Source organism: Ahaetulla prasina, chromosome 10, assembly GCF_028640845.1.
Source record: "Ahaetulla prasina isolate Xishuangbanna chromosome 10, ASM2864084v1, whole genome shotgun sequence".
Classification (NCBI taxonomy): Eukaryota; Metazoa; Chordata; class Lepidosauria; order Squamata; family Colubridae; genus Ahaetulla; species Ahaetulla prasina.
Genome location: NC_080548.1, coordinates 22,994,856 through 23,009,036, shown reverse-complemented (window position 1 = coordinate 23,009,036; position 14,181 = coordinate 22,994,856). Strand labels below are relative to the sequence as shown.

The 14,181-nt window shown below is 45.2% G+C and overlaps 1 protein-coding gene across 1 annotated transcript in view; it reads right to left on the bottom strand.

Annotated features, from left to right (window-relative positions):
- The window catches only part of NPHS1 (NPHS1 adhesion molecule, nephrin), a 65,473-nt gene that overhangs the window by 7,140 nt on the left and 44,152 nt on the right, over positions 1-14,181 (bottom strand). The window contains exons 22-25 of the mRNA XM_058196240.1: positions 9,750-9,901; positions 9,530-9,641; positions 7,635-7,816; positions 4,116-4,172 (exon numbers count right to left, since the gene is read on the bottom strand). Coding sequence (XP_058052223.1) covers positions 4,116-4,172; positions 7,635-7,816; positions 9,530-9,641; positions 9,750-9,901 — 503 coding nt within the window. The remainder of the gene's footprint in view (positions 1-4,115; positions 4,173-7,634; positions 7,817-9,529; positions 9,642-9,749; positions 9,902-14,181) is intronic.

Sequence of the window (14,181 nt, the reverse complement as noted above, 5' to 3'; positions counted from 1 at the left end):
GTCAAACGCAAGGAACAAGAAGAAAAGGCTCAACAGGCTCAATCTGCTATTACCAAGACGGAAACAGTGGGAGGAGCAAGGCCCAAAGAAAGATATGATTTGCGGCTGGTGCTTCAAAAGTTTCCGATTGCTGATAATGGCAATTAGACTTTTATCTTGGAATGTCAATGGATTAAACTCACCACAAAAGAGAAGAAAGATATTTCATTATTTGAAGCAATTTAAAACTGACATTGTATGTTTACAAGAAACACATATTAGAACATTAGACCAGAAATATTTGATAAATTCGAAATTGGGAATACATTTTGTTGCATCTGCTACAGAAAAGAAGAATGGACTAGTTGTTTATATAAAGAGTAATTTATCTGCAACATTAATTGAAGCGGATAATCAAGGAAGATATATTGCTATTGAACTTTTATTGGAAGGGAGAAAAATACTTTTAATAGGAGTTTTATGCACCAAATCAACAACAAGAAAAATTTTATAAGTTTTTACATAAAAGAATAACATCTTGGGATTATAAAACTTATATATTAATGGGTGATTGGAATGGAGTGATGGATACCCAGAAAGATAAAAGAAGTCTTAGAAATATTTCCAATCGTGTAAAACTGCCAAAGGCATTCTTTGATTTGATGGAAGATTTAGAATTGAGAGATGTATGGCGAGAACGCAATGAAAAGAGAGATTTTACATTTTTTCTGACAGACATCAATCTTTTCTAGGATTGATTTCATTTTAATTACTAATGATTTGTTTTCAGAGTGAAGAAGACAAAATTTGTTCTAGAACCTTGTCTGATCATAGCCGGTATGGATTGAGTTAGAGCGGAAAAAAGAGGCCAGGAGGTCGTGGAGGATGAATGAGAATTTGTTTAAATATGAACAAAATGTAAATGAATGTAAAACTCTAATGAAGGAATTTTTCTTTGAACATGGATAAAGGGACACCTATAGAGATAGTTTGGGACACCAGTAAAGCATATATGAGGGGAATTTTATTAGAGATGAATAATAAATATAGAAATAGACTGCACAAAAGGCGAAAAGAACTAGAAGAGGAAATTAAAAGGAAGGAGCAGTTATTGGTAGGCAATCCAGGAGATAGTAAAACAAAAGAGTCAATAAATATATTAAGAGGTCAATTTAATATGTTAATGGCAGATCAGGTGGCAACTAATTTACAATATGTAAGACATAATTTGTTTAATAATTCTAATAAACCTGGAAGGTGGTTAGCATATTTATTAAGAAAGAAACAGAAACGACGTATAATTGATAAAATAGAATATAGAGGTAAGGAAGTATATCAGCAAAATTTGATTAAAAAAGCTTTTTTAGAATATTATACTAAGTTATATTCTAGAGATGTGATTAGTGATAAAGATATAGATAGATATTTACAGGGCCACGGTATTTTAGAAATTACAGTAGATCAAAGGGAAGAGTTGAATCAATTAATTTCTTCAGAGGAAATAGTGTTTGCAATTAAGCAGCTTAAAGCGAATAAAGCACCAGGTACAGATGGCTTGACAACTACTTATTATAAAAATTTACAAAATGAGATGATTGTACCACTTAAGTGGACTTCCAAAAAAGTTAATGCCTTTTGGATTAAAATATGGTGGATTATGCAGAACATTTTGAAAAAGAAGATCAAGTTTGTTCCACAGTTCTTTTTATTAGGAATAATCTCAGATTGCACTGTTATAGAGACAAAACTGATTCTGAATTTAATAACTGCTGCAAGATTATTGATTGCACAATATTGGAAGAAAGAAGACTTACCCACAATTGGAGAATGGATTAGTAAAGTATCAAATTTAGCAGAAATGGCAAAAATTTCTGCCTACTTGAAAGACTGTACACAAGAAAAATATATATTGGAATGGAGGAAGTGGATTGATTATATTCAAAATAAGTATCAGATTAAAAAATATCAATTAGTTTTTGAGTGAAGTTAGGAATTATTATGTATTAGTTTAAGAAAGAAGTGAATTGATAGTGTGATGGTGTGAAATGGAATATGTTTTATGTTATATTTTAGATTATGTTTGTTAGTTACAATACCCTGTATTCTGTTCTGGGAAGTCTCGGGGAAGGAGGTGGGGAAGGGAAGACTATAAATTGATTGGTTGCCATTGTACAGGAATAATGGTAGAATTAAACAAGTTGGAATCGTGTAATGTCGGGACTGCTCGCCAAACACTCCCGAAGGGAAAGGGTAAGGAAAGCGGAGTAAAGAAGGAAGGAAGTAGGTAGCTAGGTGGGTAGGGAGGAAAGAAGGAGGAGAAGAAAGGATAGGAGGAGGAGAAGAAGGAGATAGAGGGTTAGAAAGGATGGTAGTGAGAAGTGGGAAAGAGGAGGGGAAGTAGGAAAGCGAGGAGAAGGTGGTGGGGGAAGTTTAAGAAGGATGAGAAGGGAAGAAAGGATTAAAGGGGGGAGTGGCAGTCGAGCAGCCCTGACTGAGTATAATTTGAGTATAGGACTGATTGTTGGATAAGTGATTGTATTGTACACTGGTCAAATTGTGGGAATTATTATGGAAAAATAAAAAAATTTTGCAAAAAAAAAAAAAAAAATTCCTTATTGTCATAGAATTGCAATGTGTCAGCACGGGAAGAGGCTTTGGAGATCACCTAGACCAGGGTCTCCAACCTTGGTCCCTTTAAGACTTGTGGACTTCAACTCCCAGAGTTCCTCAGCCAGCTTTGGAGATCCCTGACCTAGACCTAGACCAATGGTGGCGAACCTTTTCAGCACTCAGTGCCGAAACAGGAGCATGCGCGAGGGGTGGGGAGCACCAGAAACCAGAAGAGCAGCTCCCCAGTATGCATGCACGGATTGGGAAGCTCAGCTTCCGGTTTCCGATGTGCACATGAGCACCGATCATTTGGTCTTTTGGTTTCCGGTGTGCGCATGCAGTGTTGGTGAACCGTTTCGGCACTGAGTGCCGAAACGGGAGCACGCATGAGTGGGGGGGAGCACCAGAAACTGGAAGAGCAGCTCCCTCTTCCACGCATGCACGGGAGCACCAGAAACCGGAAGAGCAGTTCCCCAGTGTGCATGCATGTGCCGGGAAGTTAAGCTTCCGGTTTCCATCATGTGCATGGGCACCAATCACCTGGTCTTTCGCACACACAAAGACCAGCTGGCTGGCGTACATGCATGTGCCAGAAAGCAGAAACTCAGCTTCCCATCATGTGCATGCCCCCCAGGGAGCTGTTCTTCTGGTTTCCAGCACTCCCATGCACGGGAAGATACATGCCAGAACCCGAAAGAGCAACAGGCAGCATCGTTGGTGTGCCCGGAGAGATGGCTCTCTGTGCCACTTCCAGCACACATGCCATAGGTTCACCATCACGGACCTAATCCAGCTTTCTGTCCAGGACAGGATTCCACTGGTGTAAGAGCCCAATGCACAAATTTAACTTAAATTTAAACTTTAATGTCAACCCTGAAGCTGACCTGACCGAGGCCGTTTTTGAGGCTTCAGTGTTGCCACACCGGAGCTGAGGGATAGGGAGGGGAGCTGGAAATGAGATAACTGGGGTTTGTAACTAAAACAAAATACTTTCTCCTGGGAACCAAGGACATTCCCAAAGGTGGTCGGAGAGAGGAGGAGTGAAGTTACCAGGCACCAGACAACACCTTGGTTGGACCGTGTGACTGTTTGGGAAAGGAGGGAAAGACTTTTACTTTTAATTAGGTGAAAACCGCGGGAACATTCAGAGTCGGTTTTCACCTGTCTGTGCCAATATGATATCTCCATTAAAATTGTTCTTTGAGGCATTTACCTGCCTCGGGGTTCTGTTTGCTATGGAGGGTCTTACTTGGAACCTCTAATTCCTTATTGCATCACTCACAAATATTGTAGGCATCCATAAGTAATCCCCCCAACTGATCAAATGGAGTAGCCCGGACAGCTTTGGTATTTTTTTGACAGTACCAAATCAACAAGTATTCACAGTGTCCAAAGAAGCATCAACGGCTCCTAAGTCTCCCTTTCTAATCTAACAGCAGGGACCAATAAAAAATTGTGGCTATCTTAAACAAGATACCAGGGCCGTATTTATCATAAGAAAGCAGGATTTAAATAGAATAGATCACCTGCTTCGGATGAGAAGGGAATCTCCGACTCCTTGTCAACTGCTATTTCTATTCTCTCTGGAAAGAAACATGGAAAATTATAACCGTGTATTATTCAAATTCTAACAGCATCGGAGAGCTGACAAGTTGCCTGATAAAGAGATTGGGCCCAACGTGCCATGTTTCTTGGTATACTTTTTTTTTTTTTTTAGTTTTACTTCCCTTTTTTTTTTACTTCCTTATAGGAAGGCTCCGAAAGCATAAACAGAATCTTGTGCCTTTAGGGGAAATGAACAGAAAGTGCAAGGAACATTCGCCAATTACTTGAACAATGTGGATTCCCGCCCCCCACCCCCACCCCGTGAACTTTTCAGTATTGTGAAAACATGTTTATATAACCACCTCCTCAGTGTGACTATGTAGTCCTCCCTCCTGCTTTTCCCTACAAGAATAACCCTGTGAAGTAAGTAGAGCTGAGAAGAGCGGATTTTGGCCCATGGACCAAGTTACTCAGAGAGTTTCCATGACTGAGTGTAAACTAGAGCTATGTTTCCCCCACTCCCGGCCCAGGATTTCACCTTTACACCACATGGGCTCTTGGTTTTTTAATTAATTTAATTATATCCTGCCTTTATTTTATTTTATTTTTATAAACAACTCAAGCCAGAGAACATACTGTACCTAATTTGTTGTTTGTTGGTTGGTTGGTTGGTTAGTTGGTTTGTATCCCGCAACACACAATCCTCCTATTTTCCCAACAACAACAATCCTAGGAGGTGAAATAAACTGAGACTGAGGGAGAACCACTTGTCCAAGGTCACCCACCTGGCTTTCATGGCTAAGGCGGGACTAGAACTCACCATCTCCTCCTTTCTAACCTGGAGCCTTAACTACTAGACCAGGGGTGTCACACTTGAGGCCCAGGGGCCGGGGCCGGCCCATGGGGTGCTTAGACCTGGCCTGCGGGGACCCCCTGGAAACAACGAAGGACTGGCCCATGGTGCCTCTGCCAGTGAAAACGGAGCTCGGGAGAGCTGCCCTTCCAAACTCTGTTTTCACTGGCAGAGGGTGGCAGGAGGCCGTCGCAGCTGAAAATGGAGCTCGCAAGGGCCACATGCAGCTCTCCTGAGCTCTGTTTTAGCTGGCAGAGGGTGGCAGGAGGCCGTTGCAGTTGAAAACGGAGCTTGCAAGGGCCCCATGTGGCTCTCCTGAGCTCTGTTTTTGCTGGCAGACCATTGCAGGAAGCCGTCACAGCTGAAAACTGAGCTTGCAAGGGCCACGTGCGGCTCTCCTGAGCTCTGTTTTCGCTGGCAGAGGGTTGTAGGAGGCCGTCGCAGCTGAAAACTGAGTTTGCAAGGGCCACGTGCAGCTCTCCTGAGCTTTGTTTTCGCTGGCAGAGGGTTGCAGGGCATCGCAGCTGAAAACAGAGCTCGCAAGGGCCGCGTGCAGCTCTCCTGAACTCCGTTTTTGCTGGCAGAGGGTTGCAGGAGGCCATTGTAGCCGAAAACAGAGCTCAGGAGCCTGTTTTTGGCTGGCAGGACACAAGTGACATCAAGCTGGCCATGCCCAACCCAGCCTCCCGAGGCCAAACACAACCCGAATACGGCCCTTAATGATATCAAGTCCAACACCCCTAAACTAGACCACACTGGCTCTTTCTTTCTCCTGTTTTCCCCACAACAACCACCCTGTGAGGTGAGTTGGGCTGAAAGGGACAGACTGGTTCCAAATCACCCAGGGGGCTTATATCGATGAGAACAGACTAGAAACTGGGCCTCTCTATTGCCGGTTCAACAACACTTTCATCGCTCCATCTCACTGATTGTTTCAACTGAGCATTGTGTTTACTGCAGATAGGATTCCAAAGGCGGTTTTTCTACCTTATTTATTCTACTTTTCAAGTATTCCTTCCTTCTTCTAAAAATATGAGTAGTATATTTACTTGCCTCCATCTTTATTATCTTTATAACCAGGTGTGCTAAGCTGACGAGGCTAGTTGACTCAGACTCGCTTTTGGAGTTTAGGAGTTGGTTCAGTGGTTCGACTGCAGCATTGCAAGCAAACTCTGCCCACAGTTAGGAGTTCAATCCTCACCAGCTCAAGGTCGAGTCAGCCTTCCATCCTTCCAAGGTTGGTACAATAAGGACCCAGATCGCTGGGGCAAATATGCTGACATTTGTAAACATCTCCGAGAGTGCTGTAGAGCACTATGGAGTGGTATATAAGTCTAAATGCTATTGCTATTGCTATTGCTATTGCTATTTTGTGAAATTCAGGGCTGACAGAACTTCCGTTTCAAGACAACTTAGACACAAGCACCGGTTTTTCTCTCATGCCATCATTCTACTGAACATCTAATTCTCAACAGGTTCTGTCTAATGTGTATGTATATCAGCCCATAGAGTGTGGCTGTAGTCTTATTATTTATTCCTTTTATTATTTTCTTTACGTCCCCCTTTTATTGGTGTTATTATTTTCTTTGTTGCCTTGCTAGTACACCGAGTGCTTCTGCACCAGAGACAGATTCCTTGTGTTTCTAATCACACTCAGCTGAATAAAATATTCAAGCCAATTCAGCTTCAGAGTTGGATTTCTTTGGTCCATGTCCAGCACTATGGCTACTATACAATTGCTGCCTTTTTGCTCCTTAAAATATAAGCATGCCCCATATGCTCCTCTGCTGGGCTCTGCTCTTGTTCCTATAATCAGTGGTGGGTTGCCGCCGGTTCAGACCGGTTCTCAAGAACCGGTAGTAAACTAGTGCGACGCTCCACCCACTGACCCGGACAGCATCAGGAATTGTTTGCGTGTGCGGCTCCGTTGCGAACCAATAGTAAAGGTAAATAGAACCCACCCCTGCCTGTAATGGCATGTGTGGATGACCTTAGAAGACGGGAAGAAGAGCTGCGGACTAGACAACTGCCATGCAAAAAGATGTCTAAGCCCATAGGAGAAGGGAGGGTGTGGAAAGTGTTTCAAAAGAAACCCTCCCTCGTTTTTCTGATTTGCAAGATTCTCTCAATATAAGCATGCAGTAGAGATAGAGCTAGTATTCATTGTTGTGCTTCTGGTCTGGACCTTGAAGCCAGAGGTGGACTTCAAAAATTTTAGCAAGGGGTTCTCTGCCTGGTTGCTGGGTGGGCATGGGCATGGCCATGGTGGGCGTGGCCGAGCCGGCCTCCTTCACCATGGCAGGGGGGGCATTTTTGCCCTCCTCAGGCTCTGGAGGCTTTCCTTGAGCCTCTGGGAGGGCGAAAACGGCCTCCCCAGGCTCTGGAGGCCAGAAATAGGCCCATTTCCAGCCTTCCCGAACTTCCAATAGGCCTGTTTTTTGCCCTCCCCAAGACTCTGCATGTGCCCTGCACTTACCTGCATCCAAAATGGGCCGCATGGGGATTCCTGGGAGGGGAGGGGCAGGGTGGGCAGGGCCAGCCAAGAGTGGGATTTGAGGGTTCTCTGAACTGCACAGAATCTTAGCTAGAGGTTCTCCCAAAACCCTGCGAACCCTCAGCAGCCCCACCTCTGCTTGAAGCCCCTTACCTTCTGTGGTGATGCTCAGCCCTGCACCCCCATCTGCAAAATCACTCTCTCCAAGAGCATTGCGTGCGTTGACAGAGACATTATAGAGGGTGCCTGGCTGCAGGCCAGTCAGCGTAAAAGTTGGAGATTGTGGTGGAAAGACGTCCACGTACAGAAAGCTGGGAGCCCCAGGCCAATGATATCTGAGTGAAAGGAATTGGAGATAAAAGCTGCTGAGAAGAACAAATTCATTAAATACGTAATGTGTGACATGAAGGGGCATCAGGCCCACACTGCCTAATCCGTGTACATCTTGGAAGCGTGGAAAATTTCTGAATGTGGATTATTCAAATTAATAAATTCCATCTGTTTCTGCGCTGACATTGTCTCTTTTTCTAACTGCTTTTCCCTAATGGTTTCGTCTAAATGTCTAGTCTACGTGTGTCACTTGATGGCAAGGACATTTCAGTACATCTTTATATATTTCACGTGTAGGCAGGGGTGGAATCCAGCAGGTTCTGAGAGGTTTTGGAGAACCCGTAGCAGAAATTTTGAGTAGTTCGGAGAAGCGGCAAATGCCACCTCTGGCTGGCCCAAGAGTAGGGTCGGAATGGAGGTTTTGCAATATCCTTCCCCCTGGAGTGAGGTGGGAATGGAGATTTTGCAGTATCCTTCCCCTGGAGTGGGAAGAGAATGGAGATTTTGCAATATCCTTCCCCCTGGAGTGGGGTGGGAATGGAGATTTTGCAGTATCCTTCCCTTGCCAGGCCCACCAAGCCACACCCACCAAGCCACTACCAAGCCATGCCGCAAAATCATTTGCACCTCTATAACTGTCTGGTTCGGTTCTGCAACCCAACAAGAAAAACACAGACTTCAGAGGATAATTAGAACTGCAGAAAAAATAATTGCTACCAACTTGCCTTCCATTGAGGACCTGTATACTGCACGAATCAAGAAGAGGGCCGTGAAAATATTTGCAGATCCCTCGCATCCTGGACATAAACTGTTTCAACTCCTACCCTCAAAACGACGCTATAGAGCACTGCACACCAGAACAACTAGACACAAGAACAGTTTTTTCCCGAAGGCCATCACTCTGCTAAACAAATAATTCCCTCAACACTGTCAGACTATTTACTGAATCTGCACTACTATTAATCGTTTCATAGTTCCCATCACCAATCTCTTTCCACTTATGACTGTATGACTATAACTTGTTGCTGGCAATCCTTATGATTTATATTGATATATTGATCATCAATTGTGTTGTAAATGTTGTACCTTGATGAACGTATCTTTTCTTTTATGTACACTGAGAGCATATGCACCAAGACAAATTCCTTGTGTGTCCAATCACACTTGGCCAATAAAAAAAAAATTCTATTCTAAAAAACCAGTAGTAAAAAAAATTGGATTTCACCACTGCATGTAGGCCATCCAGCTCCGAAGCAACTCTGGGTAACTTTACAACTAAAAAGCCATGCATATGATGGCCAACCTCAGTATCTTTAAGGTGCGTGGACGTCAAGTCCCAGAATTCTGAAAATTCAAGCCCATACTTCTTAAAGTTGCCAAGTGTGACGGAATGTAGTAGGCTGGAATCCCAAGAGGGAGGGGGTGCATTGTAGAGGAATAAGAGAAAACTCAGTCTGATATTTTGATATGTGCAAGAAAGAGGGCGAAGACAGACCCTCCCTAACAATTCGCAGAGTATATGGTAGATGCAGATAGCAGAGCGCTTAGTCTGGCAAGATTCTGTCTACCGGTGTGGAAACGATAAAGAATTCAGCTTGGAAGAATCACTACATGTCAGTTCCTGGTTTTGGACCTGTGTGGAATTCATGAGAGTTACATTGATTTAAAGCTCCTTTCCCTGTGTTGACAGATGGGACTTTTATCTCCATGAGCCCTACCTGACACGAAAGCTTTGCTGCAGGCCTCCATCAAAACCTGGGATCCACTCCAAAGCCAACCAATTATGAGCTACACTGACAACTTTGAACCCAGTCGGTGGGTCAGGATGACCTGGCAAGAAATTATCAGAGTAGTTCAAGTTAATTCAAACGGTACAAGGATTTGTTTTGATCTTCAAACTTCACCAGATGGACACCCAGATTTCCAGCTGTTCCTTACTCGTGCTAAGTAGCTGGATGTCAAAGGCATCTGTGCCCAGATCATTGTTGGCCGTACAGGTGAAGATGGCATAGTCAAGCATTGCGCTCACGTTGGCAATGGTTAAGGTGCTGGTGTGGAAAGAATCCTCGTAGCTTGTGACCACACTATACCTGGGGAAGAAGATAATATCATGAATGATGTCATAAAAAATGGAGCAGCTCAGTCATCATTAAATATTTGACAAATGAAAATGGAGTGACAAACTGAGAAACAAGAGAAATCCAGGGGGGAGGAAAGCTGGTGGGAAGGGAGGGGAAGGGAGGAGAGGGAGAGGAGGGGACAGGGGGATGGGGATGGGGACAGGGAGAGGAAAGAAGAGGAGGAAAGCAAGAGGGGAGGAGAGCGAGAGGAAAGGAGAGGGAGAGGAAGGGAGAGAGGAAGAGAAGGAGGGGAGAGGAGGAGGAGGAGGAGAGAGAGAGAGAGAGAGGAGAGGAGAGGAGAGGAGAGGAGAGGAGAGGAGAGGAGGAGAGGAGAGGAGGAGAGGAGGAGAGAGAGAGAGAGGAGAGGAGAGGAAGGGAGGGAGAGGAGGGGAGAGGAGAGAGGAGAGAGGAGGAGAGAGAGGAGGAGAGGAGAGGGGGATGGGGCAGGGAGAGGAAAGGAGAAGAGAGGAGGAAAGCAAGAGGGGAGGAGAGGGAGAGGAGAGAGAGAGGGAGGAGGAGAGGAGAGGAGAGGAAGGGAGTGGGAAGGGAGAGGAGAGGAGAGGAGAGGAGGAGGAGGAGAGGAGAGGAGAGGAGAGGAGGAGAGGAGGAGAGGAGAGGAGAGGGGATGGGGAGAGGGAGAGGAAAGGAGAGGAGAGGAGGAGATCGAGAAGGGAGGAGAGCAAGAGGGGAGGAAAGCAAGAGGGGAGGGGAGAGGGGAGGGGAGGGAGAGGGAAACAGAGATTGGGAGAAAGTAAACAAATCTTTTCCGTAATATCTGTTCTTATGTGTGAGTTCTGACGTTTAAATATAGCAGATTCGCCATATTGATTTGTTCCATTGCCCATTCTTCTCTTGCAGATAAAAATGCATTTGTAACATTTCCCCAACGCAACTGGAACAAAACTGAATCCAAAGGAGTGCCAAACTGATTATCAAACTTCGGTTGGCTTAGGTTGGACCCCAGCCACGTTGGAACAACTTTTAAGTTACAAATTTAATTCCAAATAGAACTGAACAGAATATTGTAAGCATTCAACTCCTGGGAGATGCTTAATCCCCATACCCACCCTCCGTTTGCCCAAAAAGGAGTTAAGCCTTTGCATGCTGAGTGCAAATGTTTGGGAATATCTGTAAGCAACGGCGAACTTCCACTGCCCTTTTTCGAAGGCAGGGAAACTTAATTTGATGGAGAGAGACAGGAAGAGATGCAGCAAAGATTTACGGGTCCGCTTACTTATGTATAAATTCCTGCCCTTGCAGCCTAACTGAAATCAAACCATATTTGACTTGCGGAAACGTAATAAAAAATGAATTGGACAATAACACAGATATCTGATACAAACCATTATGACCCCCAAAAGATGATAAAACATGCATCACAACAGGCTTTCATAGTTGTGTCCCAATGTCGGGTGCAAGTACATAAGTTATGTGGTTTGCATTGTGACACGGCAATATATTTGATCTTCGTTGTGTTCTGTCCCCTGTAGAGCCTTATGGGCAGTAACCAAAATGAAGCTGATAAGGGACCAGGAGATAAGACTTCAGGTGATGCAGGTTGACCTCAGTAAAATTCACTGCTTAGAAGATGCTAATAGCAATAGCCATAGCACTTATTTATTAATTAATTAATTTATTTTTTATTTATTTATTTATTGTTTCAATTTCTATACCGCCCTTCTCCCAAAGGACTCAGGGCAGTTTACAGCCAAAGTAAAAACAATTAGTACAATTTTTAAAATCAGTTTAAAAGAAAATTTAGAGTTGGTTGAAGAACTTAAAACCAATAAAACCCCTTATTAAAACCCCAGTAGGCCAGTCCTGCACGGTGAAACAAAAATGTTTTCAGCTCGTGTCTAAAGGTCCGAAGATCAGGGAGTTGACGGATACCTGGTGGTAACTTGTTCCAGAGGGTTGGTGCCCCCACAGAGAAGGTCCTCCCCCTGGGCGCCGCCAGCCGACAGACTTATATACCGCTTCATTGTGCTTTACAACCCTCTCTAAGCGGTTTACAGCAGGGGTCATCAATCTTTCGGACCTCAGGGACCACTAAGTTCATAATTTTAAATCCTGCAGCCCACTTAATGACCGACTGGGTGGGTGTACCTAGGTGGTCATATGACTGGGTGGGTGTGGCCAACTCCTCGCCTCCCTGCCCAGGCTCCTTAGGGCCCCAAAAGGAAGCAGTTGTTGGAGCTAAGCAGCCACCACGAGAAAGAGTTGGCAAAACAGCTCAGTTCAAATTGGATCTGACTGAGAAGGAGGCTCAGCAGAAGCACCTCACTGAGGACTACAAGCATAGGCTTTCTAAGTAGAGGGAAGACTTGCGGGAGTGCAAGGCCAGGTACCGGCGCTTGGAGGCTCAGCGGGCTGAGATGATCAGCCAGTTCCAGGCCATGATGCTGTCCCACTGGAATGAGGTCCTCCGGCTCTTTGCCACCAGCGGCACTTCCCTCCAGCCTTCGCCCAAAACCCTGCACCAGGAGGCTGAAGCAGACCCCAAGTCGGAATTTCTGCCCCCCTCCGACCTGCACAAAAAGACCCTGAAGGGGGAGACTCTCTGCAGCAACACTAACATTCATTGCATGTATCTGTCCCAGGGGCCGTAGTTTGAGGACCCGTGATTTAGTGCAATATTAAAAATGCAAATAATTTTTCTGCGGACCACCGAAGTTTTCTCTGTTGGGGTTTATAGAGTCAGCCCCCAACAATCTGGGTCCTCATTTGACCCACCTCGGAAGGATAGAAGGCTGAGTCAACCTTGAGCTTGGTGAGATTTGAACTGCCAAATTGCAGCCGGCAGGCAGCAGAAGTAGCCCGCAGTACTGCACTCTAACCGCTGCGCACCGCAGCTCTTATGATGCTCAACAGATATGTAGCACTTGGGCAATGTTGTTTGGGCTCAGAAGCTAAGCAGAGTCACACTTGATTAGGCCTTGGGGGGAAAGCAGAGCACCATGCCTGAACTGAAAGAACCGTTTACATAGAGCTAATTCTTGACTTACAATCATTTACTTAGCGACTGTTCAAAGCTATCATGCAACTGAAAAAACAATGGCTTACAACCAGTCCTCATACTTACAACCAGTGGTGGGATTCAGTTGGTTTGGGCCGGTTCAGTGAAACGGGTAGTTAAATTGCTGGCTGGCCCCACCCCTTCCAGGAGTCACCAGGCACCCCATTTTGGCTCCCAGATAAGTGCAGGGAGGCCTCCTACGCCCAAAACGGGGCGCAGGGGACAGCGCGTCCCCCCGATGTCCCGTTTTTGCTCCCAGGGGGGTGCAGGAGGCTGAGTGCTGCCTGTCACACCCCCGAGCCATGCCCACCGAGCCACACCCACAGAACCGGTAGTAAAAAATATTGAATCCCACCACTGTTTTACATATATAATATATTACTGTTTACAACCAACGCCATATCCCCATGGTCACATGATTAAAATTCAGATGCTTGGCAACCAGATGTATTTGCAATGATTCCAATGTCCTGGGGTCTTTGCGACCTACCCAGCCAACTTCCGACAAGCAAAGCATCAGGGGATGCCGGATTCATTAATTGTATGATTCACTTAACAACTGCAGTGATTCGCTTAACAACCATGGCCCCCCCAAAAAAATCGTAAAATTGGGCGTGTCTCACTTTAACAATGCCCTTTGCTTAGCAATGGAAATTCAGTCCCCATTGTGTTCATGAGCAACCTGTGTCTTCTGACCGAGGCTTCCCAAGAGCGTGAAGCAGATTCCTTGTCCCGACAAAGCTCCCTTTTTATTAAGTTACTGTGAATTATTCTCATTCACATCCAGCAAAGTCTTTCAAGGGAGAATTTTCAGTCACAGACCTTATCTGGCTTGGAGAGCTGCCAGCCCAATATCTTCAAAACTTGGCAAGGAGTCTCTGAGAGTTACGAACCAATTAAGCGAACTAATTGTCTCCTGCAAACTCCACTCAACTTTCGCTCCTCTTTTATTCCCTCTGGGAGGGGCCATTCATCATCCACCTGTGGCCTTACTCCCAAGTCAACCCTTGTTCTTTAGCTGTTCCCTCCATCTGGCCACACTGCATATGCGCACACTGGGAACAGGCTCCAGCTGTTTGTCTGCCTCACTGATGTCTGACTCTGAAGGCAGTTGATAGCTGGCATACGGCACTGGGCCCCACTCTGCCTCCGACGCAGAGCCCTCATCAGAGCCCTCCTCATACTCAAGGACTGGCCCATGTTCCTCCCCAACCTCCTCACTGTCCAAATCTGC